The sequence below is a fragment of the Lytechinus pictus genome, chromosome 12 (genome assembly GCF_037042905.1).
Source record: "Lytechinus pictus isolate F3 Inbred chromosome 12, Lp3.0, whole genome shotgun sequence".
Lineage (NCBI taxonomy): Eukaryota > Metazoa > Echinodermata > Echinoidea > Temnopleuroida > Toxopneustidae > Lytechinus > Lytechinus pictus.
The window spans coordinates 9,257,656-9,278,026 of NC_087256.1; the positions used below are offsets into that span (position 1 = coordinate 9,257,656).

A 20,371-nucleotide genomic window follows, 5' to 3' on the forward strand; every position below is an offset into this window, starting at 1 on the left:
AAAAAAAAAAAGTAGAGAGGGCACTAGTTATCCCCCCTTTCAAACAACAAAAATCCCAGAGAATCAACAAAAATTGCATGGCCTCTGCATTTTATGTTATATTGGATCATGTGATTGACCCTTTGACCTTTAACAAAGCTATGTACCAGTTGGAAGGAGGTGTGATATGTACAGTTAAAGATACATTTTAATGTAACATAATTGATATACATGTAGTTAAAACCTAAAAAAAATCATTATGAACTGATGAAGAGCAGCCCTTGAAGAAAAACCCTCCAAATGGAGGAGCCCCTGAAAGTTGGAAAGTAGCTCCAGATAATAAGTTTGAAATTGAGCCCTAGAAAATAAAATGTTCAGACTATTAAATCAAAGTGAGGTTTCCTGAATCTCAAGTTTAATCTAGTGCTGCAAGTCAGGCGCCATGTTCGGGTTCGGTTCGGTTCGGCAAGGTTCGGCAGAAATTTGCCGAACATTGGTTCGGTAATGATAGACTGATAAAGCTATAGTTCATTCAGGTGTACGTAGCGTACCGGTAGACAATTTGTACTTGATTGACTGCATGTGCTCGCGTGTCCTCTGTCACATCAAACCATTTTATCTCTATCTTGTTGACATGAAACTATTAAAGTTATAGCGCTCAACGAATCAACTGTTATCTCGAATTTGATAATCTGATGACAGATTTATTGGGTAACTCACAGTTCTAAAATGGCGACTCTTCCTAGTCGTCCATACCTGGACCACACTCTGGATACTTGCCAAATTAACTACGCTCGCACTCGTACCAGCTAGGCCAGCGCATGCAGTCCCCTTGTAGCGGGACTCTGAGCTCATGAATATTTATATATACAGTCCGGCCAAACGTGATTGGCCATTGCATCACATACGAGGTGGCCAGCGCCAGTGCACTGAACTGTAGGCATAGTAGGGCCAGGGGCGTGTCGAAGAAAGCGTGCTTATGTAATGCGCCTTTCGCTAATTGGCTCGATGGGTGAACTAACCACCAATCGCATGTCGCTGATTGTCGCATCCGTACATACAGCCACGTGCTTTGTCTGCTCGCGAAACTCAGCTCACCGATTGAAGAGCAATTGCCGAGATTTCTATGATTTCATTGGTCAGATCATGGAGCTATTAAGACAGGGGCCGCGGAACGGTTTTCAAAGTGGGGGGGGGGGGGCTGAGCCAAAAGTGGGGGGGCTGACCATGCTAAAAATCACAATCATATGGTCAATTTTAAGTTTTTGTACACGGTTTTGGAAAAAAGTGGGGGGGGGGGCTGAAGCCCCCCCAGCCCCCCCCCCCCCCCCCGGTTCCGCGGCCCCTGTGAGAGATACTTCCATGGTCAGATTTCATTCGACCATGAACATACAGACCAAGTGAAGTGGGATGCAAAGTTTTACGACTGTAATGGGACGGGGAGTAGAGTGATCATCGAATTGTTTATGGTTAATTTGAGAAGTTGATAAGAAAGGGAAAAAAAAGTAAAGATTGGGGGTCATTTTCCCCCAAGAGATGAATGTTTCCGCATGGCTTTATCATAATTCAACTTTTCAACGAGGGGAAGGGGATCTTGCTATATGCTACATGTATACCGTAATCATTCATGAGTGTTTGATTTTTATTTTCATCTGATTATTAATAATAAAAAAGATAACTTCACCTCATCTCATTTCTATATTATTTGTTTTGCGTCTCTCCTTTCCATCTCTAACGGTCACTCACTTTTATTTCCATCTTTCACTGGATCTCTCGTTTTCAAAACTCTTTACTTCTCTCTAAAATCATGAAAACTAGACAGTAGCGAGCCGACACCTCAATAATAATGTCAATCACCTCAATCAGATCTTTATTCTCCGCCGCAACAATACACGAGTTACGATCTTAATCACATCGTATCGTAATTCGTAATATTATGGTACTTCATCTTTCACTTTCAGTTTATTGAGCTCGTTCATTCAAAATACTTTGAAGATTTTCAAACAAGGATCTTGTTCGCCACCTTAAAACAACAATATTTAGATAATTAGATTTAACCAATGAACACTCATACAGTTTTTGGTTTTCTTTACCATGCTTCGGCGATTCGGCCACAGAGCGAGAGATGCTGAAAGCCAGTAAAATGTTTATAGCGCAAGCTCGCGCAACATCATTCATCGGATCTCCTTTCTTAAAGGGGAAGTTCACCCTGATAAAAACTTTATTGTAAAAATAGCAGAAAAAATAATAGAAAATATTGCCGAAGGTTTGAGAAAAATTCATCAAATGATTAAAAAGTTATTAAAATTTCAATTATTTGATTTATGACGTCATATGCGAGCAGCATTCCTACATAGCGAATGGTAAAAATTCAATGAAATGTCATTTTCTTAGAAAATTGAAAATGGTTTTCACTGTACCTTTTGTATATCAATAGACAAATTATTTCACACCCGATAATGAATAGAAAACAAAATTAATTCATCAGGAACCATGCAAAATTTGAAATTCATGCATTTTATATTACATAACACATGGGGCAGCTGCTCGTTTATGACGTCACAAATCCAAAACTTTGAACTCTAATAACTGTCTTACTCTTTCACAGATTTTCCTCAAACCTTCACCAATATTTTTTACTATTTTTTCTGCTATTTTTGCAACAAAGTTTTCTTCAGGGTGAACTTCCCCTTTAATCAGGGCTGTAAAAACCACAATGTCAACATGAAAATGAAAACAAAATCTAGTAACCGTAAAATAAGGGCATACTTTCAACATACAATTGCAAAGAAGATTAAATAGAGAATGCGCAAATATAATGATTAGAAAGGGTGTTAACTTATGAATTTATTAGCTGAAAGCCGTTTGTTTGTTTTTTTGGCCGAACTTCCGAACCAAGTCTTAGTGTTCGGTTCGGAAGTGCCATGTTCGGCGAACTACCGTTCGGTTCGGCGGTTCGGCTACAGCACTAGTTTAATCCTGAAGAATGCATATTAGGCTAGAATTCCAAGATTGAGCAAACTGAGGCTGATGGAGAAGCACCTCTTCAGATGTGATTGACTCATTGAACTTGCCACATTACTCTCGCTACACTATGCTATTGTCACACTTCCAATAGTAAGCATAGCTATCTCTCAATGGAATACCCCTGGTAGGTTTGATAATTCTGAAAATAACTTGATGAAAGAGCCCTGATTACTAGATTTAAAAGTTTATAAAGACATGCTGGAAATGCACATGTTCTCTTGTATAACTTGCATATTGCATGTATGTCTACATGCTCTTATTATAAGGCCAGAAATCATATAAATACAGCCAACTTTAGGCTAAAGTTATCAAGTTGACCCAACATGCTCATTAAAGTGTACATGGTACAAGTTCAAGTATACATGCTATGTTTATTTTTCATAGGCTTTCAGTGTTTTTACTCAATAGTTTTCTACTAGTACTTTCTAAAAGTGATGGTTACCACCATTTTCATATGAACACCTGAAAAGGTCCTTTTCTTTGATTTTGAATATGGGTCACTCATCTTTTTCAACGTTTAAATTTTCCTCCGGATCATGATTTGAAAGACGTTTACTCTTACTGTACTTGGATTGGAGGACACTGAACACACCATTTTGTTTCTCATTATATCGTGTTTTGTCATAGCATTTGCAATCATGATTCAAGTTGCTGTTTAAATCTGGAAACTGACATTGAACACACCCTCAGTAACTGGAAGAATATGTAATGACCGATGTTGTTTACATCATGTTGCTTTTGAATAATTTGTCAACTGTTAAACCACTCTATGGTCTGTCTGAAATAAGTTCTCTTTTGTTTGTCAAATCAATATAATTTATTGAATATGACTCTATCTATTCTTATTTCTCTGCCAAATACAGGGCATGGTGATCTTCTTTGTTTATGTTCAATTATTAAGGGGGTTTTCAACGGCCATGTGGTTTGCATTTTGTTATGTTCTGCAAGGTTCATGTATTGTAATTTACAGACATTATTGATCTAATGTATGTACACTGTACCTGGTCAAATGTCCAAACAAGTATGCCCATGGATATGGCTTTGTGATTGATTATGTGCATGGACATACTGCTAAAGAAGATCACATATGGACCCTTGGCTGGGTCCTGGCCTTTGAGCAGCCTGGAAGAGTGACAGGAGGGTGTGCATTATATTGTAGTGGTCATTATTGATTGGTTTGCTTGTTTTGCTCCGAGAGCTTTTAGTGAAATATCACATTTTACTAGATTACAATGTTCGTCACTTTAATACTCAACTTTAATATTTCAACTGAATATACTGTGTGTACAGTATGTATACATGTTTGTTGACTGTTGTTGGGGGGGGGGGGTTGCCGCAGTTTACCTCCCATTGTTTATGACTAAATGAATAGTACTAAAATGCGACGTCAATCAAATCGACATCAATTTTTCAATTTTGCATTTCAGCATTTTTTATAACATATTTTTGTAGAGCATGATGAAATATCTCCACTTTCAAAATTTGGTGCGAATTGGTCCATGGGGGCCTGAGATATGACCTCATGAATACATAATTAGCCTCATTGAAGTCAATGTATTATTGGCCTGGTTCCTAACTTTTAGAACCAGGCCAATAATACATTGACTTCATTAGGGCTAATTAAGTATTCATGAGGTCATATCTCAGGCCCCCATGGACCGATTCGCACCAAATTTTTGTATTTCATCATGCTCTACCAAAATGTGGTATCAAATATGCTGAACTGCAAAAAAGGTTGTTGTGATGTCATCACTTCGGTACTCTATTTACAACAAATTCTGAAGGACAAGTCCACCCCAACGAAAAGTTTATTTGAAAAAAAAGGAGAAAAATCCAACAAGCATAACACTGAAAATTTCATCAAAATTGGATGTAAAATAAGAAAGTTATGACATTTTAAAGTTTCGCTTAATTTCACAAAACAGTTATATGCACATCCTGGTTGGTATGCAAATGAGGAGACTGATGACGTCATCCACTCACTATTTCTTTTGTATCTTATTATATGAAATATGAAATATTCTGATTTTCTCCTCATTGTCATGTGAAACAACGATTAATTCTTCCCTGAACATGTGGAATTAGCATTGTTTAATATTATATGGTTCAGTCAAGTTGGTCCGTATTGTCAAATTTGTAAAAAATGAAATATTGTATAATTCAAACAATAAAAAACAAAAGAAATAGTGAGTGATGGACATCATCGACTGACTCATTTGCATGTCACTGAGTTGTGCATATCACTGTTTTATGAAAAATAAGCGAAACTTTATAATGCCATAACTTTCTTATTTTACATCCGATTTTGATGAAATTTTCAGCGTTATGCTAGTTTAATTTTGCTCTATTTATTCAAATCAACATTTTTCTGGGGTGGACTTGACCTTTAATGCAATGATATACACAACCACAGGGTACATGAAATAGTTTTTGTTTCCTAGCATGGGTATTTATGAATTCTGGGGGCTATTTCTGTCATTTGAAGGAGAAGGGCTACTGTTTTGTGGAATGTATGTGGTACATATCATTCTGCTGTATGTAGGATAGTGATGGTTGCCCCCTTCTACAGCCCTTAGCAATCCATCTGGGGATTTTGAGGGCTGAACTGGGCAGTGATAAGGAGAAAATTGCAGTGCCCTATGTATCTCCTAGGTCCCTGTAGGATGTACAATACATTTTAAATCTTACTTTGTACACAGATAGATGTGTGTAGTTGGATGTTTTATTTTCATGCCTAGGTAGGGCCAACATATGTAGTTAAAGTACCGGTAAGAAATAACAATCAAGTACACTGTAGTCAACACACTGTACAACATGTACCGTGTACACTGTAGGCCTGTATCACATGCTTGGCAGATCATCATGGACACTAAATCACATATTTACACTTCATTTATCATGCAGTTGACATTGTAAACTATTGGCATTGCATTTATTAACATTTTATCATTTCTACAGTATGATAATTTGTAATCCATCCCATTTGGATTCCATACATCGTATTTGTGTAATGAATACAGTGGAGCGTTCATTGACGTCATCCACTCATTAGATGACATGCATGCATGTACATCAATCATGTCTGGTTGGAAGTGCTGCTTGCTTCCACAAACATTGCTCTCATACATTATCTTGTGATGAGAGAGATGGGATGCCATGTTTTAATTACGTTCTATATGAGCCTAAAATTGTGTATTCCAGTAGCAGAAACGTTTGTGTGTGCATACATGTACTAATGTATATTCTACTTCTGTACATGTACAGGTACACGTAGGCCTGTTAAGGCCTGTACATGTAGAACTCCAGAAGCATAAATGTAGATTACACTGTGCTGGTGAATTATGAAAATCTTAATAGCAAAAGTGGATAAATTGTTCAATTTTAAATGTTTGATATTGAGCCATGCAATGTTTTCAGTGCTCAACCTCTAATGTACTGGGTATTATTTGAAACAAGAATGGAGACTTCTTGTGTGAACCCTTAGCAAATCGTTAACTAGAAAACTTACATGTATGTCTTAAGTCATATATTAAATTGGATTGAATAGGCCTGTGGGGTAAATATTCCATAAAAGAGCTCTACATTTAATGTTGAAGTGCATATAGTTTGTGAAATGTTCAATTTTATTAAAGGGGAACTCCTGGCTGAAAATATTTATTATCTAAATAAATAGAGTAAAATTCACAGAGCAAAATGCTGAAAATTTCATCAAAATAGGATAACAAATAAGAAGTTATTAAATTTTAAAGTTTAGCAATGTTTTGTGAAAATAGTTATATGCACGTCATCATGAATATTCATTAGGTGGGCAGGGCTGATGATGTCACATCCCCACTTTCATTTTTCTTATGTTATTACATGTACATGAAATCATAATTGTTTCATTATTTCATACATGTACGTGTGTTAATAATGTGTCTCCTTTATAATGAAATAAGTTGCAGCAATGAATATCTAATCCATTAAATCAGTTGTCAATCCATTTTTTTCAGTTCTTGGCAGTAAAAATTTGAATAAACCTCATTTCAAATAATAAAATACAAAAGAACAAGTGGGGATATGACATCATCAGGTTGCTCATTAAGACATGCCTAGAACTGTTTCAGCGGAATAATGCAAATCTTTAAAATGCCATAACTTTGTTATTCCTAGTTCGATTTTGATCAAATTTTCAGTGTTTTGTTTGTCTGATTTTTCTTTATCTGTTTAAATCATATTATTCTCAGCCCAGAGCATCCCTCCAATATCTTAATAGAATGAGCAAGATGAGTTTTATTCTGTATCCCTAGAGGGCATCAAAGATAATTAAAAATGATTAAGATGTTCATAGAACAATATCTTATACCCATTATTTCATTCTACATGTAATTTCAATTCTAGGTGTTCTTGGCATTCCGTTTTCATGTTTTTATTTTCTTTCTTCAAAATTACTTTGATCTGTAGGGAGCTCAGCTTTGTTCCCAGGCTCAGATAATCTCCTGGATGATGGGCGTCATGATCAGATTGTTCCTTCTCTCAGCTCACCGGGTCACATCTCACCCCGCTCTGTAGACTACCCTGGAGAGAGGTACTCAAGAAAGGTGTTTGTTGGAGGACTTCCACCTGATATTGATGAAGGTAAGAAGATTGGTGGTAAGCATGATGACGATGGTGATTATGATAGTAATGACTATGATGATGATGAGGATGATGGTGATGATGGTGGCAGTGGTGGTGATAATACTGATGGTGGTGGTGATGGCGATGATGATAATTACCAATGATATGAAAATCATGATATTGATGATTTTTAGTCATTATGATATTAACAATGAGGATAATAGTATTAATACATTAAAATTCTGTGCAACTTTCTAGGGTAAATTGCCAATAAGTCTATTGCCAAGTCGTCCACTCATCACATGGTCTACCTTCATTTGATAGTCTAATGCCATTCCGTCCATCAACTTTTCGTCTAACAACCAATTGGTCCAATACCCATTTGGTCCAATCATCACTTCGTCTAATCACCAGTTCGTCTATTACCATTTTGTCTCATAACCAGTTGGTCTAATAGCCACTTTATTTTCATTCATTTCGCCCAATTAACACTTAATGTAGTTCATTCCGACCAAATGACTTAGAACTGGCTATTGGACCAACTGGTTGTTAGATGAAATGGTGAGTGGACGAAATGGCTGGTAGACCAAATGATAGTAGACGACCTGATGGTAGACGAAATGATGATAGACATTGGTAATTGGACGAATTGGCATTAGACCAACTGAAAATAACCCTTTCTAGCTGGGAATATTTTGTGCAGCATTGTGCATTCAGTGTGCAGCACTGTGCATATTGGATGCATCTTTTGCCCCAAATTAATTTTTGTTATTATTTGAGGATCACATGTAGTCTTTGCATAGGATAAAAGACAACAAAATATGATATTTTCAGGTTGTCTTGAATTGAATCTACAATGTACAGCATGTAGGCCTACATGTTAATATTCTGTATTAAAGTCTTGATATTAGTGCAAGTCTCAATTAAATGAAAATATCAGTCTTTATATACACCTCTGTAAGTGTCATTTTGAAAGGGGTCCTGAAACTTCACACTCATTTTCATGCAACAGAGCAGTATCTTTCAAAAATTCTTAAAAATACAAATTTTTCCATCAACATGCATTTTGTGGAATAAAAAATAATTGGGATTACAAATCTAAAAATGTGAATCTTTTCTCTCAATATTTGTCCCTCTTTTATTGTATTTCAGTTGCACTTTAGAAAATATGAATAAAAAAATTGAAAATGACTAGGAAATCTCAAATTTTCACAATTTCCCTTCTTGGTTTGTTCATGTTTGAAATGTAAAAATAAATTTACTATTACATGTATGTAGGCCGTATTGCCTTTGCTTGTTCTGTTCTGCAAGAGGCAAGTTCACTGATAATACCCTATGCACATTGAACCTTGAGATACAAAGAAATTAATTTAACATATTATTTCTCTGCATAGTGTTTGCTATTATTATGTAGTCAAGGGCATTAACAGTGTTTTCAAGAGCAGCTCAATGTCATATAAAATGTGGCCGACCCACTGGGCGTGGAGGGCTGAATACCTGGTGTAAATAAAAAGCTACCGGGGTATTTTGGGACTACTTGTATGGAATCAAATGCTATTTTGAGTAATTCAAAATTCAATGACTTTTTGTGGACATAGTTAGGATCAGAGATTCACTAAAGAACATCATGAAGTGATAATCAACTAGTCAATAGGCCTAAATGCTGAAAGGGGTATCAAATTAATAGAAACATTTGAAATGTGATCTTTATTTATTAGAAGTGGTTGCATTAATTGCCTATTTTTTTGGGGGTGTCCCTTTTAAAGATTCTGTGAGGTGAGACTAGAAAAAGAATTCAGTTGTTGAATAACTGCATGTAAATGTGCATGTGTGGTTGAGCTTGGGGCTTTGGCCATCAAGTAGAAACAAAATTGATTTTGCCGGCTAAAACCTGTTTAAAGTGAAGGCATACACTGTAAGTTGCATAGATTTTGGTTGGAAAAAGCTTGATCGAGTAGAAAAGGGGTGTGAAAGTCAAGGGTAGTTTTATGGACAGTCTTATGAAATACTCAACAACCATTCTTGATTGATGGACAAGCTAAAAACTGTTGGTCCACTGTAGGCCATCCACCACCCCCTTGAGTAAATGTTTGTTGATCCAACTCCAATATTCATTTTTTTTGCGTTCAAGTAAATATGGATTTTTCCTACAGCCGTACAAAAAGAAGGGAATGTCAATTCGCAAAGGAGTTTGAACAGCTATTTCAAATATGTAGGTGTTTCAGAATGCTGTTGTAAAATTATACACAGCTTAAACCACTGAAATATCAATGAGAAAGTCTAATGACTGTATTGTAAATCATTTTATCTCAATTAAAGTGAATGATATAATTTGCCCAAAATATATTACAACAGCAGAAATAATCATATTTTAAATTTATTTATTTATTTTTTGTTTTATGTTATTTATATTTTCTTTGTGTATATACAATTTTGTTCTCATTTTGTTCTTTTTTAATGAATTTGGAAATAAATTCTGAATTGAATAATCACATTGCAATTTTAGTAATTAATGCTTTTTACATTGGACGCCTTCTAAAAGTGCTTTGCAGAATATTTTGTGTTATCCTAGCGTATATCAAAGAAATTACGTTCGTGATCTTCAGGCGGTGTTGACCTCACCTTTTATTTTTGCTGTAAACACGATCATGGTTGCCCTCTTTACAATGTTCGCCTTGGCTTGAGGATTCAACACTCAAGCCGAGTCACTATGTAAAGATGGTATTGGAGGTCTGAAATTACTGGTACTTGCATTACACAGGGTGTGTACAGAGTCATTGCTGTGGTGCTAAGACAAACATGAATTACCTGTAGCACAAATATGAACTCTGAACTCTACCTAGATCAATTCTCATTGGGTTAGGAGTACTGTTGCTCTAGATAAAACACAGGAATCAAATTGCCTAGTCACCTCATGCAAGCATCGCTTCTTGAGGAGATTATCTATTCTTTTGCCTTGATCTTGGAACTATTACAATATACTGTAGTACATACATGTATAATGTGAATGCAGGTCTAGCCATTCTAGATGTCACAGAAACATTCATACAATAATGCATTGCATTTAAAAACAAAAGATGAAAATGCAAGATTAATGTAGGCCTACATATTCATGTAGCTGAAATATATATAATATTGACTGGCCTTGAGGGGGACATAAAATATATTAGTTACCCACAATAGAATCATATTGGCCTGAGTCTTCAGATGAAGGGCAATATATTTTATGTTCCCTGAAAAAAAAAAGCCAGTCCCTATTTTTATTATTATTATCAGATATTTAGAGCAAAAATCGTGAAAATTAAGATGTTTTACCCCTTAAGACTGGGAATCTATTTTGTCATGTTGAGCAGACTGGGCCTCTGAACTAAACCATTGTGACGTAATTGAAATGTCGCATCCCTGGCCTAGGGATGCAGTACATGTATTCAGCGTTGTCTCATCTTGATTAACATTTTGATGTATATTGTTGCTGCACGGTTCAATAGGATGCGTAGAACCTGATTTTAGCTCTGCCTTACCCACTACATTTCAATGCATTTTCTCATTGACTTTTACTGAGCGGTCAATAATTTAATAATTTGCGTCCGTGAATAAACAACTGGAAACTTTACCCACCATTTGATCACAGTCATAAGCAGGCAATAATGTATTAAAGTTTCCCTGCTCAGATGTCTGAAACAGCTAATAATACCCATTATTATCCGTATCAGACATCTGAGCTGGTCATTTACAAAACCATATTGCCCTACATTTTCTTAATATCGGGAAGGGATAGGTAGGCCTATATTGTTTGTATTTTCCTTGGTCTCAGTGCGCGTACAGGTATTTACTTTGCATGCAGAGACAACGCAACATATACCTTTTGTATTTTCTCCGGTCTGACATCCGGGCATTTGAGGATGTGTATAAAGAGATACACTTCATAATGATCCGTGCACCAACAGTATACGTCATAATAAAGACAACGCTGGATCCGGGCGATTGCAAGTACATGTTCGTCATAATGGTAAAGTGCAGAACCTAGACCCTGATATTAACATGACACAATAGATCTCTATTTTTAAAAGAAATATCACCATTATCATGATTTTGCTCTAGATATCTGATTTGGATGATAATAAAAATATTGACTGGCTCTTCTTTCAGGGAACATCAAATATATTGCCCTTAAAAGAGACCCATATTGCCCTCGTCTAAACTCGAGCAAATATGATTCTTTTGTTGGCAATATATTTGATGTTCCCCTCAATACATGTAATCATAAATTTATTGATTGATTCTTGTATGATTATTCACAGAAAATGAATACTAGAGATGCAAATGCATTTTCTTATTTAGTTAATTCATGCTCAGTTTTTGCCCAATGCTCTTGATACTTGACACACACAATGGTCTTGGAATTGAAGATAATTACCAGTTTTGGTAATGATCTCAAAATGAGTTTGAACAGAATCCAATAAAATTACCACCAAAGTGTTTGTACATGTACGGTATGTAAAAATAAAAAATATGTGCCAAGTGGCTCTGGAAGAAAATGTGTAATTGCTGAGAAATTAGCAAAATAAGCACGGAATTCCATCAAATGTCTGGTATTTTTCCGAGCAATATTAATACACTGTCCCACATATATGCTTTTCTGTGTTAGTGATCATCAGAATTATCGGTTTTCAGCTAAAATTTCATGATTTCACAAAGATGAGTGTATTTCAATGTACCAGATCTAGATCTATGTATGATAATATTGTGGCAATTAACCTTGATTTTAATGACGTTCTCATGAAATAATTGTTTGCTGCAACTACTGTCTTTTACCTTTAATTCATATTCATATGCACATAAAAATTTTTCTTATCTGTGCTATTGAAGGATACATTCATGTGAAAGATTGAACTTTGGAATTAATCCATTTTATCTTCCTGTATTTCTAAATCACTATCCAGATGAAATAACTGCCAGTTTCAGACGTTTTGGAAGCCTGGTTGTCGATTGGCCTCACAAGGCAGAGAGCAAATCATACTTTCCTCCAAAAGGTTAGTGTATGATGGTTTGATTTTCATCACTCTCTGTCTCTGTTTGTCTCTTCTGTCTGTCTCTTTGTCTTTCTGTCTGTTCATTAATTCTTATGTGTATTTACCTTTTTTTTCATTTAGATGTTCTTTGAATATTAATTGTTATTTCAGTTTGACTGCCAATGAATCAGTAATTACATTGCATGCCTGCTCATTCCCCCGCCTCTCTTTCATCATTACTGAACCGTAACGTTCATTCATGTATTACACTAATTAGATCTGCACTTTCAATGTGATATTCTGGTGAAGGGATGCTATGTGTTTTAATAGGATCTCTATCTCGTCCGTTCAGAGTCAGAAGTATGCGTGCATGTATTTCAGTATATGGTCTAATGCCCTTTTGCGCTGACTGCCGAAATGACTATCTGATATCAACAGGGTGACTGGCATTATGAGTGACCCTAGTTGGTATGCTTAATGTAGTTTGGTTGAGACCGCAGTCCAGACAATAAAATGCCTGTCCATTAAAAGCACTTACATTAAAGCGAGGCGCAGATATATATGCCTTAATGACATTTTGGCTTTGACAAGATTATCAGGATTATCCCATTAGTGATTGCTTTTCCTTTGTGCTGTAAAATGGATTACTATCGATGATGTCTGTTATTATAAGTAATAAAACAGAGATTTTGGTTAAAATCAAATTGAAACACTCATGTAGGCCTACATCTTCATGTTTATCATGAAAGGTAAATGTCTAACTGTTTAACCAATGTCCCTCTGCTACTCCAATACTAGTATAAGTGAATTGTGATGTTAAGTTTTTTAATTTACTGACCAAAATCATAGAATATGGATTATATGGACCGATGATTTACTACATAGGTGCAAAAGGAAAATTACAAATTCACGGCTCGAGGGTGTATGAATATTGCAGTCCCTGGTCGCACACCGGTACCCTGGCTGGGCCATTGTGACGTATTTTGTGTTGAGTTTTTCAATCAGACAGACAAAATATGCATTTAAATCTTGTCTCCAATGTGCCTCATTCAGGTAATAATATGTGATGGACATGAGAAACTTTGTATGAAAATACAAAGAAACTTTGCATGAAAAAATCAGAAGAGCAAATATTGTTTGTTGAAGCATACAATCACAGAAAAATAGAACTATCATCCAGATTCAATTACGGTCATCGCAAAAACCCTTTGACCGATAATGCATGCCTTTGGTGTATAAGAACATCATTTAGGGTCCCATTAACCTCTTCCAATTGTTTCCCATTCCTCTTTATCACCATCATACAAGCATATCTAACAGTTGCACAATCACTGCAGGAACCTCAGCAGAAAAGATAAATCTTTGTTCAATAAGTTTTGTCAATATACAACTGACCCACATTGATAAGCTTCTGTACAGAGAGTGCTTGCAAAGTACACAAGATATTGATACGCACCTTTACAATTTTAATGAAATATTACCCTTGCTGTTATATAGGTATCCTTCAAAGATTATGTCAACTAAAGATTAGATGTACATTGTATTCTCGAATGTTTACTTTAATTACATGTATATACAACTGTAAATATGAAATAAGGTAGAAGTACAATGTAAATATAGTTATTATTTTCAAACCTATATGTAATATACACTTGGAAATCAATACATTACTATTAAAGATGGGAAGTTCAAGAACAGCTTGCCCGATGTTGAAATTCTATATTAAATGCATTTATTTTGGAAAAATAAAAAAAATAAAATGATCCAATACATGTATCTCTCTCTTTTCAATATATCTTCAGACACATTTTAGACATGAAATGAGAAAAATATTTCCAGACCTCATGAACCATTACATGGGAATTTATATCAATTGATAGGGCAGAGCTCTACTTTCTTGTGACCTCACAAAACATTAACAATTTCTAAGTCTTGTTATTTTTTAAATGGATTTTCATCATACCTAAACTCTAGTAAATTTAAAGTTTTATTTTTAGGAAAGCAACTTCAAATTTTTGTTCTGGTAAAATGAGAAAATCTTTTTAATTTGATTACCAGTCTTAAGAGGTACCGGTATTGTTAAATGCACCAGTGCAAAATTGAAATAAAATACCTAATAATACAGGCAATATACATGTGTATATGAAGCATACTTTTGTATTTCAGAATGTCCATGTTTGGGCATCCATAAAAGCAAAAAAATCCAGGCATTGCAGACTGGTATGCTTTTGTGTGAAGATGTGCAATGTGTCATCTTCAGTGTATGCAGTAGCTGGCGTTGGGGTGTGAATACATGTATATTGTCTTCTTTTTCTTTTTTTCATCCTTTCATTCCATACATTTGATTTGACAGTGAAAATTCATTGAAACCTGGATGTGTGTACTATACATGTAGATCATATTATTAAAAAAAAAAAATGTACATACATGTACATGTACTTCTTTATCATATGGACCATACATGGACATACATGTACATGTGATGATGTGCCTCATAATATTCATGTTCGATCTTCAAGCTGAGTTAGTACACCATTTTAATTAGTTTTTCTTTGTCCATGTACTATCAGCTACAGAGTCAAGTAAAGGTCAGAAGAGTTTAAATCCAATTTAAGATAAGAACAAGATAGGCCTACTTGTGCTATTATCTCTTGTGCTTTAGGATTGACTGATATTTGTTAAGTGTAGATACAGTCCTACAGAATTACCAATGGGGATCCTCAAATGAACTCTGATGCTATAAAGATACCCTTCCAAGTATAGGACAAACAAATCGGGATTGCCTTTTAAAGATTCTTCTAACCTGCACTGTTATCTCAACCTTTAGGCCCTCTGTTGAGTTATGTCTGCTGAAAATATCCTGTATTACTAAACAAGGGCAATAGGCCAGACAAATACATGTAGAGTCATATCTTTTTGTTATTTGTATCTTAGGCCTTTTTGTTCTGTTGAAACATTCTTGAGATGCTTGTTTCCAAACAATGAAAACAAGGCATCTTCTTGGAGTTTTTATTTACCATGGCATGTAGATGAGAAGAATATCACCAAAAATAACCCTTTCTTTTCTACCAATATTAACACAGGTTTCAACGCAGGAATGACAATTAGAATTTGAAATGCATGTGTGCTAAGATTGTAAGCCATGGTGGCTTTAATGAGTACCGTAATGATAATTAGCATACGCCCTGTGCAGAGTTGATACATGTACATGTATGTGCACTTTCATCATCATCATCATTGTATGGTAATTGGAAACAAGATGAACAAAATTAACAACCCCCCCCCAGAATACACGCTTTTGAAAAAATGATTAGAGATATGATTGGTCATTAGGTTTTATCGAAACTTGAAGTATGATTTGAAGAAATGAACATTCCACTCTTGGTTTGGACTGCCAACATTAAATCTTATGAGATGGAAATTGTTTCTTTATTTTTCTATATTGATTTTCAACTGTATCATGAAATTGTTATCCTTTTTTTTGTCTCACCTGCATAGCAGAGTGAGACTATAGGCGCCGCTTTTCCGACGGCGACGGCGACGGCGGCGTCAACACCAAATCTTAACCTGAGGTTAAGTTTTTGAAATGACAGCATAACTTAGAAAGTATATGGACCTAGTTCATGAAACTTGGCCATAAGATTAATCAAGTATTACTGAACATCCTGCCTGAGTTTCATGTCACATGACCAAGGTCAAAGGTCATTTAGGGTCAATGAACTTAGACCATGTTGGGGGAATCAACATCAAAATCTTAACCTAAGGTTAAGTTTTTGAAATGTCATCATAACTTAGAAAATATATGGACCTAGTTCATGAAACTTATACATAAGGTTAATCAAGTATCACTGAACATCCTGCGTGAGTTTCACGTCACATGACCAAGGTCAAAGGTCATTTAGGGTCAATGAACTTTGGCCGAATTGGGGGTATCTGTTGAATTACCATCATAACTTTGAAAGTTTATGGATCTGATTCATGAAACTTGGACATAATAGTAATCAAGTATTACTGAACATTCTGTGCAAGTTTCAGGTCACATGATCAAGGTCAAAGGTCATTTAGGGTCAATGAACTTTGGCCAAATTGGGGTATTTGTTGAATTACAGCCATAAATTTGAAAGTGTGTTGGTCTAGTTCATAAAACTTGGACATAATAGTAATCAAGTATCACTGAACATCCTGTGCGAGTTTCAGGTCACATGATCAAGGTCAAAGGTCATGTAAGGTCAAAGAACTTTGGCCACGTTGGGGGTATTTGTTGAATTGCCATCATATCTCTATAAGTGTATTGGTCTAGTTCATAAAACGTGGAAATAAGAGTAACCAAGTATCACTGAACATCTTGTGCGAGTTATAGTAGTTTTCAAAATCAGCACTGCTGCTATATTGAATCGCGTGATGCAGGTGAGACGGCCAGAGGCATTCCACTTGTTTATATATGCAATGGTGTTTATGATATGAAGGTTTTGTAGGGTGTGATATGAACCAGAGATTTCAGACTTTTTTTGCGACAAATTCTGTATGATTCGATGTGTGTGACCAGCTACTTCATCTATCAGGTTATCTTTGAGAGATTCTTACTTCTGTGAAAGGTGCTCATGAAGATATTTTTTAAGTACACAAATTACTTACCTTTCTTTTTTTTTTGTCACCAGGTTATGCATTCCTGTTGTTCCAAGATGAGAGGTCAGTACAGGCATTGATAGATGCATGTATCAAGGAAGAAGACAAGCTATATCTCTGTGTGTCAAGCCCAACCATTAAAGACAAACCAGTAAGTACTGACCGGTGAAAAACCAATGGGAAAGACCCCTTGTAATTCAAACTTGCCAGTCCCCCCAAGAAAAAAAGAAGTCATACTAGTAGTCAAAAATATGAAATAAAATTTTCGTTAACCATTTCCTTCCAAATCTTATTACAATTCTTTTTTATTACAAATAGATGATTATTAGCTTTTTGTGCAGTCTGTTTGCTTACAAGTCTACAGCTCTACATATCAATTTTAATATTATACAGACAATTATGGAATCCCAGACAGGGGATGACCTTAAATACATGTACACCAAATTCATTACAAAAAATAAAAATTATCGATTCAAAATTGAAATAATTGATTTTTAGCTTGCTTACTTTCCTGGAACACAAATTAGCCAAATTGTTCAGTGCAGTCTGTTTGCTTACAAGTCTACAGCTCTACATATCAATTTTAATATTATACAGACAATTATGGAATCCCAGACAGGGGATGACCTTAAATACATGTACACCAAATTCATTACAAAAAATAAAAATTATCGATTCAAAATTGAAATAATTGATTTTTAGCTTGCTTACTTTCCTGGAACACAAATTAGCCAAATTGTTGACCATTGCCCCTAAAGTTATTTGCCTGTTTTCGCCACAGAGTTCTGGATTGTAATAAAAAAGAGATTGGCGATTACCAAAATAGGTTGACCCCAAATTACCTTTAACCTTTCGTGACACAAACTTAGTGCCAAATGATCAAAAGTATTGGGTAACTGCACAAAGGCAGATTTTATAGATTTTAGATTCTCATATAATAATCTACCTTTGTTCTCTCTTTGTGTGTGATTATAGGTTCAAATTCGACCTTGGAACCTTGCTGATAGTGACTTTGTATTAGATGGATCCCAGCCCTTAGACCCAAGGAAGACAATTTTTGTAGGAGGTGTTCCAAGGCCTCTCAGAGCTGGTACGTATTTTTTTAACATATCTATATATCTTGGTTTGCCATTTTTTTTATTTTTGTCTTTGAAGTTTCACATTTTTTTCTATTGCTCCTGTATTTCTTATAGGTTGTTAAAAATTGTTGAATTTGTTTCTTGTTTGTTTTTACATGTATTATTTCAGTGTTTATTTTTGTTTTATAGGATACACCATTTTATTCTTGTTTATTTGCTTTATTCAGTCATGCATTAATACTTTCCTTTGAATGAATTGTTTTTTCTCTCTTGTTTGGAGGGGGAAGAAGGGGGGGGGGGGGGCTGATGGCTGGGGCTTAATCATGTTCATGTACTTACTATAATGTACTCACCTGTGTATGACTTGAAATATAGAAACAGTTAATAATGATACATATTAAAAGAAACAGAAAATATAACAAGCAAAAATTTTGAAATAGTTTAAAGATGTAATTTATCATATGTTACTAAACGAGGAAAATTCTCCATTAAACTACCCAACTTCAGGCGACAACAAAAGGGGCAAGTAATATGATGTACAAATGTAAAACCATGATAACAAAATATGTCAGAAGGCACATGTAAAACATATTTGAAAATTGATTTTTTCTTTGCTTTAGGTGAAAAATCAAATTCACACTTTGTGCTGTAATTTTCAGGCCAGCTCTGTGCTGCTGGTACACACTACCTGCATGTGTTGTTGCCTGTTGTTTTAGTTAGACTAATGCTATGGTTACATGTACATCCTGTCTTTCAACAAACAAGCCAGCCAGCGTGTTTCTGGCCTGCCCTGGCTTCTCTTTATGAGGATGGTATGTAGAAGAAACACAGGATCTTATCCGGCCTAGAATGACTATGGACAAGGAGCCAAAAGATTGCTTGGCCTTGCCAACATCCTGTGTTGTGATTTCAAGATTTTCTTTCATAGGAGAAGGGGATAATTAGCTCATTTTGAACTTGCATACTTGAGAACAATGTAATAGTGGTCAATTTCAAGATTTTCAGAAGGGGATAATTAGCTCATTTTGAACTTGCTTCCCTGAGAGCAATGTAGTAATATTTGAAGATTGTATAAAGTTTGTTAGAATGATGGGAATATTCATTGTGAGCTATCAAATTATTCTCACATGTGGTATTAAGGAAGAATATCATGATAAAATTATCAATTGCAAAGGATTCTTCTTCAAATGCCCTCACATTCAAAATACAGTATAACAAGCAAGAGCTGAAACCATTGGCCGACAATTGGATGTAACTTCATGCATGCTTGGAGCTACCTGCAGTGTATGTGGCCTTCAGAAGAATGAAGTCAATTTGTTTAATTTGTTATCATTTTGGTAATTTCATTGTTTTACAGCGAACACCAGTTCTTGGTGCTTTATAAATAGCTTTTTCACAATCACATTGTTTATTATGCACATTGTTTACATTCACAATCTGTTATACTTTATCTTGATGAATTTGTTTGATATTGATTGAGGGGTTTTCAGTTACAAGCTCCCGAATGGTTCCATTTACATGTAATTGGCGAAGATAAAATGTATCAAATTGTTTCATATTCTACACTGAATAAAATGCAAAAAAAAAAGGGCTGATCTTCATGTTATTAAACCTGATTTAATATATTTTAATAATAAACTTCTTCAAAATATCCATGCCATAACTACATGTATTTATCCATGAAGATATTGAACACAATGCCCATTTTTGGTACTAACAACTATACAACAGGCAACAACTATAATGTGGGGGCATCGCACAGTGGGCCAGTTTACAACAGGCAACAACACATGCGGGTAATGTGTACGAGCAGCACAGAGCTGGCCTGAAAATTACAGCACAAAATATGAATTTCAATTTTCACCTAAAGCAAAGAAAATGTCTATTTTCAAATATGTTTTACATGTGCCTTCTGACATATTTTGTTATTATGGTAATACATTAGTACATCATATTGCTTGCCCCTTTTGTTGTCGTTTGAGGTTGGGTAGTTTAATAGAGAATTTTCCTCGCTTGGTAACATATGATAAATTACGTCTTTAAACTATT

At 35.2% G+C, this 20,371-nt stretch overlaps 1 protein-coding gene across 1 annotated transcript; it reads left to right on the forward strand.

Annotated features, from left to right (window-relative positions):
• Positions 1 to 6,084: 6,084 nt before the first annotated feature.
• On the forward strand, positions 6,085 to 19,900 carry LOC129273490 (cytoplasmic polyadenylation element-binding protein 2-like). Its single transcript, XM_064107861.1, has 5 exons — positions 6,085 to 6,091; positions 7,450 to 7,623; positions 12,549 to 12,638; positions 17,276 to 17,394; positions 18,219 to 19,900. Exons 1-5 carry the CDS (start codon positions 6,085 to 6,087, stop codon positions 18,558 to 18,560), a joined length of 732 nt encoding a protein of 243 aa, XP_063963931.1. The 3' UTR covers positions 18,561 to 19,900.
• Positions 19,901 to 20,371: the final 471 nt, after the last annotated feature.